The sequence below is a fragment of the Punica granatum genome, chromosome 1 (assembly GCF_007655135.1).
Source record: "Punica granatum isolate Tunisia-2019 chromosome 1, ASM765513v2, whole genome shotgun sequence".
Taxonomy (NCBI): domain Eukaryota; kingdom Viridiplantae; phylum Streptophyta; class Magnoliopsida; order Myrtales; family Lythraceae; genus Punica; species Punica granatum.
Window position 1 is genome coordinate 50,612,106 of NC_045127.1, and position 6,492 is coordinate 50,618,597.

General features: G+C 38.4%; 1 protein-coding gene across 1 annotated transcript; it reads right to left on the reverse strand.

The window, feature by feature from the left end:
* Positions 1–3,491: 3,491 nt before the first annotated feature.
* On the reverse strand, positions 3,492–6,171 carry LOC116192752 (NAC domain-containing protein 12-like). The gene is made up of 3 exons (XM_031521391.1): positions 5,688–6,171; positions 5,318–5,589; positions 3,492–4,464 (listed from the first exon to the last, which is right to left on the reverse strand). Exons 1-3 carry the CDS (start codon positions 5,869–5,871, stop codon positions 3,670–3,672), a joined length of 1,251 nt encoding a protein of 416 aa, XP_031377251.1. The 5' UTR covers positions 5,872–6,171; the 3' UTR covers positions 3,492–3,669.
* Between the last annotated feature and the right edge of the window lie 321 nt (positions 6,172–6,492).

Here is a 6,492-nt window from a genome sequence, read left to right on the forward strand (position 1 = left end):
GCATGCACATGAAGTTACATTTACCAGCTGCAAAAATGATTGTCTGCTGGGTGGCATCCTCAAAGCTTTCTTTAATCCTACTCGACCCATGTCAAGCGAGATATGTTTTGTTCATTGCTGCATTTCAATCTGTTGCAGTACAACCGACGATCATAGTGTACTCTCTTGACTTCTTGATGCTCCTAAACTGGTGGTAATTCTTGCTACAGCCAATGCCACCGAGTGCCTCATCTGTTGCAGAACGATGAACTTTAAAGGACTTCTTACGTATGATGATAATATTCCAGGTTTCGAGCATGTCTGATAAGTTAGCATGATTGTGTTTCAAGATCCTTTGCATTTCTGTTCTTCCATTTGAAACATAAAACTGCCGCCAGATTGCTAAATTCGCTACGATAATACATCAAGTCACGTGAAGCAGAAGTCAAGATTGGTAACATGACACGGTGCCATCTGCCATCCAACGTAGCTATCATATCCATCAGTTGCGTAGCTGCGTAGTAGTAAATGGACATTCATTCATTCTCTTTTGATTTGGGAGTAGGCATACCCCACATGAAGACTGGGCCCCCTAAAGTGATGAATTCTGCTGATATTAATTTGTGGTCGTATGCCCAATTGAATGTTGCTTCATTCCCTATAGGTTCTATGAAAACTACATCCATTTTTCTTACATTATATTTCATTTTATTCAATACCTCAATCTCTTCGAAGGCAGGTTTAAGGATGTCCCCTTCTAGAAATTCCTTGTCCCATGCGAATTTCAAACTTACAATTGAACAAGCTTTGGGGACAATATTGCTGGGAAACTTTAGGATGACAAGATTATTATAAGTACTAATATATGTTTTTGTAATGTAAATTGCTTATGCTTGTCGGACAGAGGAACAAGACATGTCCATCTCAATCTTATTTTTTGTGCATTTTTCTCTTTAGGGACTAAGTGGTGTCCCACCCTTCTAGGGCACCAAGCATATACACCGTACTTAATATCGCATGTATGGAGGTGCCTTTTACACTCCGTGTGGATATTATCTTTTTACATGAAAATATTGTATTTTGTTGTTCTCTTTCGTTTTACAATTTTACTATTCCTTTACTTTTTCTTGAGTTTCGTCTCTTGAACTATAAAAACTCCTATATCCATCCCTATTTTCAAGTAAGGTGGGATCGGCCCTAAAACCTCTTTCATGTGCAGTATAGTCCGATACATACTCAACCGCCCCAGTGCGCTAACATCGCGGGTTATTTAAACGACGAATTTTGTAATTAAACACGCATGATTGATTTTGATTAGATAACTGACGGATATTCTTAAACCACGTATTATACTAACAATTTTTGTTATTCATAAGTTTCTAATCGTGAATTTAATTAGGAAGAGAGGAATGCTGGTCTCCTCCAATTGATTCTGCTGATAAACTCCAACCAGAGATGTAACCTCACCTAACAAATACAGCCAAAAACAAACTGAATTTTCTAGGCAAAGCGTCGTCCGATCAGAAAGCAACATCATCCTAACACAGGACAGGAGATCAGAGGGTGGCCTAGCTCGACACGAAAAGTTAATCACATGTTTTTCTTTCGAGTTCTAGTCGGCAGGAGAAGAGGTGTGTGTCCGTTTATATATTTCTTTTTGTTTTTTTTTCTTATTAATTGGGATAGTCAATGACCCAATAATAATACTAACAACAATTTGCGATATAAATTTGTCTCTGAGCTTTCTGATTCTTGACTCATACATCTAAAAACCGACACCCAATCGAACAAGAATTATTTCAGCTAAATAGGCTGCGAATACCTCATAATTTTACCGAAAGAATAAGATATATGGTTGTAAATGTAAAATTAGTTTGGTTTATCTACTTTTTAACGGGTGAGATTTTATTAGTCAGTCAGAAAAGGGTGGCAAAAGTGTTGTTTTTAGCATAAAAAGAAACCCGGCGAATGCAATAATTTTCCTTTCATCATGTATAATTTTTTGAGATGACTTTAGAAGATGGAGATGATTCCGTTTATCCTTTTCACCTAATGGGATGTTAAAGCTTCTAGAAAAGATGATTACTTACTGCTACATATGCAATCAATAATTAATGAGCCCTTGATCAGTTAGCGAAAGATCAGTTATTTATGTCATTTTTCATATTAATCATCGCGGGCAGTTTCTCAAAAATCATCGGGTTGTTTCAACTTTCGAGGAGCGTCATCGACTTGCTGCAATTATAGAAATATTTCTCCAAACTACTTAGCTACACATTGATTTCCTATGTATTCTCTTTTGTCATGAAAAACTATACAATATTCCACTGGTACAGTACTTCAGTTAATTCACGCCGCTAGATTGTTGGGCCTACCCGGTACTACACATTGAATTTCTATGTACTCATCGACGGAGACCCCATCAAATAGTGATGTGATGACTACCATATTACATGAGATACGTGCGACACTCCACTTCTGAGTTCTGTCGTCCCCTCGATTTGTTAGAGAATTATTCCAGAAAAAATCCTAAAAGGAAGCTGCCTTTTGAGATGTCGTTTATAGCTTTATGGGTGCGTTCGTTAGGTAAGAAAACGGAAAGACCCTCCAAAATGTTCCACGGATGATATTACACACTAACGGATTGATCGATCATATAATTATTCTTTTTATAATTATAGAAGAGGTTAATGAATTTAGTACAAAGAAATGAAAAGGTAAATAAAAAAGTCATAATCAATCACAAAAATCAAATTCGGAATCTCTTGATTATCAGGAGGAGGTGTGTACATTGTTCTACACTCTCTTTATCACTCTTGTTCTACACTCTCTTTATCAATAAAATAAATAATTAATATGTTATTTTTTTTTGCCCTCTTATAGAAAAAATGACATCTTACCAACGTGACCATAAAGGCCAACTAGTTGGTACACAAAATATGATTAATTAATATTTTTGTCTCTTTTTTCCTTCTCTAAAGTCAGCACCAGGCCATCATTGAAATTTCTCAAATATCTTTTCAGCTGTGGGTAAGAAATTGACATAATTACCATCGGGTGGAGAGACTGTATCATGCAAAACGTACATATTGGCATATGTTGAATTGAATGGCAGATTTGACTGATTTTATTTATCTGTTATTGAAGATGAGATGCATGTATCTACGATGGTTGGCATTGTTTGACAAATATGCCAATGCAATTATCTTAGTTGGGACATATGTATAATGGGAAGTAATTAGTCGACATGGGTCATCATAATTAATCTCATCAATTCAAACTAGAAGATTTTATGCATTACGATCTTTCGTCCATATAGCATCGTAAGTAGATTCTTGTGTCGGGATATAAATCATAGAGAAAACAAGCCAATTTTACACATTTGATATTCACGTAGAAATAATTAATCTTTAAAAAAATATCAACGTGATAATTTTACTTATGCTAAGTCCTGTGTAAATGTCCATTGAGGCCTACTCAATAATATGTGCCATCAACTTACTTTCAGAACGAATTAGAATATTCAGATGTTAATTCTATTCATGTGATATGATAAGATTAATCACAGACTGTAATCATTTAGAATATACATGGTGATCATGTATTCTTTCAAACGTATACTATATTGAGTTTTATTGATCGTGACTTTAACTGTATCTATGACATGGTTTTGAATGCTTCTATGGTTGATTATACCGATAAGTGGCGTAAGGGGTCAGATGGCTGCGGCGATGAAGACTTGGTGAAGCTCCACAAATCGGCGTTTTCGTTCCCGTTGTACGGTTGCAGATTCTGATGATGAGGCCTGCTTATTCTGAACCTCGGAATCGATGGGACCTGCCCTTCATTGGCATCTTCTTCTTCTTCTTCCTCCTCTTCTTCATTGGCTAGCTGGAGTCCAAAGGCCGAGTCGCTTGGTGTCTCTGCTTGGCCGTTAAGCTGGGAAGCAACAAGCCGGTCGAACGCAGCCCAGTCTCCAACTGTGAGTGACTGCGTTGACTGATCTTGATTATGATCAGTCAACTCATCGAACGGCTGATGGACGTTGTGTTGATCAAGTGGTGGTGTGGGGAAGATGGAAGGGAGGGTTGCTGGGCACTCGAGCCTCGGGAGGTGCATGAACCGTTCGTGGAGGTCGGGCAGAGGCTGGTGAATAAGCTTGATGCTGGAGACTGTGTCGCAGTAGTCGGAAGGGTCGAGTGTGACAGGCATTCGGGGTTGACTAGTCTCGATCTTGCACGCACTGTTTCTTTCCCCCATGTAGAGGAGAATCTGGTCCAGGACACTGCTAGGATTGTCTTTGATGTTGTTAATATTAAGGTTGTTTGTGGTGCTGAGGTTGTGGATGAGTTTTGAGTCCATGGAGGTGGAGGATGAGCTCTTGGGACTGTGGTCTAGGGTTTTCTGGAAGTTCTTCTTCCGAAAAACTCGGCATACTACCCATCCTTCTTCTGTACTCAACTGATCGACTGTAGGATTCAGAGCCTAAAAATTCAATAATTCAATATATTATCAGCTAGCTGATGAAGATGCATTGTTATTTTACTAGAAGGAAAATACAAGATGAACAAACAGTATTTAACCGTAAGGTGTGGTACGGATGACAAATTATGTTGTTAATTAACGAAGTTTACCAGCGGACTTTAAATTAGTCTCCATTAATAAGTTAAGAACACCTTGTAATCTTACTTAAAAAAAAAGGAAAGAAAGGGAGCTCATATAGCTTGTTTGGTGTCGAACAAGAGAGGAATATGTTGAGTGATGAACAAGATTATCTGACTTGATTGTGTATATGTGATGATAATATTATTAATAAAAGTGCTTTATGGATTTGAATTTACTTCAAAAAGCATATATATGCTTGTTTTGAAAGTGAGTTAAGTTCCACTTTTGGACAGAGCTTGACCTTGAAAAAAGAATATCAATTGATTAGTTATGGAATTAGCGGAGATCTCAATCAAATTCAATACTTCTTTTTGTATATATTCCATTCTGTACAGTAAGTCTAAGAATCTATGAATCTGTTGAAAATATCAACAGTGAATTATATGACAAGATAGATTGAAAGACTATATGTGTTTCGCTGTACGGTACATATTCTATGATAGATTACATGATATGCATCAATGAGTTGTTGTTAATAGCTCGGATGTCAAAAATTATCTCGACCCGGGATAACAAAAGAAACCTCTCTTCCAATAATGTTGTCAAGGATAGTAGGATACTATGATTTGCTTTATCTTGTCTGTAAACGGGGATATGTGATCAAGTCAATGACACTTCATTCCATGATCTAAATTTAAACAGTCAACAGAAAAGAGCGTTTAAGATGGCTTACACTCGGATCAATGCTTGGAGTCTCGTCTAGCCGGTATTCGTGCATGATCCAGTCCGACTTCTGTCCATGTGGAGCACGCCCCTTGTAAAACACCAGGGTCTTCCGCAACCCAATCCTTCTGAACCCGCTGTAGATTATCTTGTCGCGCCCTGTCGCCTTCCAGAATCCGGCTGCAGTCGCTCGGTTTGTCCGAGTCCCTGTCGGGTACTTCTTGTCCTTGTGACTGAAGAAGTACCAATCATTTTGTGGCGTCGACCCTATTCTGCACTTCTCTAAGCAACCAAAGAAGAACAAGAAGAATAAGGAGAAGCTGAATGAATATCATAAGGTACATACACGCAGCATGACTGCTCGAATGTGCATTATGTACCTTGAATATCCCACGGCTTGAGCTTGTTGAGATCAACTTCGCGGATCACATCGAGGTCGATCTTCTCCTGGGCGACTTTCTTCCTCAGGTAATAGTGGAGGAGCTCTTCTTCGGTCGGATGGAAGCGGAAGCCTGGGGGAACCTGGGACTGACCATTTATGGACAGATTCATGTCTCGTGGCATCAACAGAAGTGGAACCAATCGGGTTGAATGTTTGCTGAGAGTCCTCTCTTAATGATGCATTAATTCCTTCTTGAACCAGATTGAAAAAAGAAAAGCCTTCGTTTTATGGAAGGTTGGCCGTGCAGATCAGTGAAGAGAGAGATCGGGTGAGGGAGAAAGAGGATAATGGAAAAGATGAGGAACTGAGAAGACAGTGAGGAAAGGTGTGCGTAAAAGGGCAATGTAAGTCATGATAATATATAATGGTGTGGTAGGACATGAAGAACATGCCCCGGTAAAGGGTCCAAAGCTGCAAGTAAAAGTCGGGGCATTTCGAGGACTTAATGTACTTACCACAACATTTATAACGTAAGTCCGCTCTATTGGGTCACGGTTAGTTTGCTAGAATGGAAAATGTATATCATGTAAAGGAAAATGTTATCAAATTAATAAAGCAAGAGTATTTAGACAGTTTTTTTTCCGGAATAGAGGATTCAGACAATTCTGCATAAAGAATCAAATTTTGACATTCATTATGAATGAAGATTTTATTACCCGTACCATCTGTCAACTACCGGAGATAATAGAAGAAACTATGTACGGCATCGATTCCATTGCCTTTTGCCGCGATACAAAGCTTAT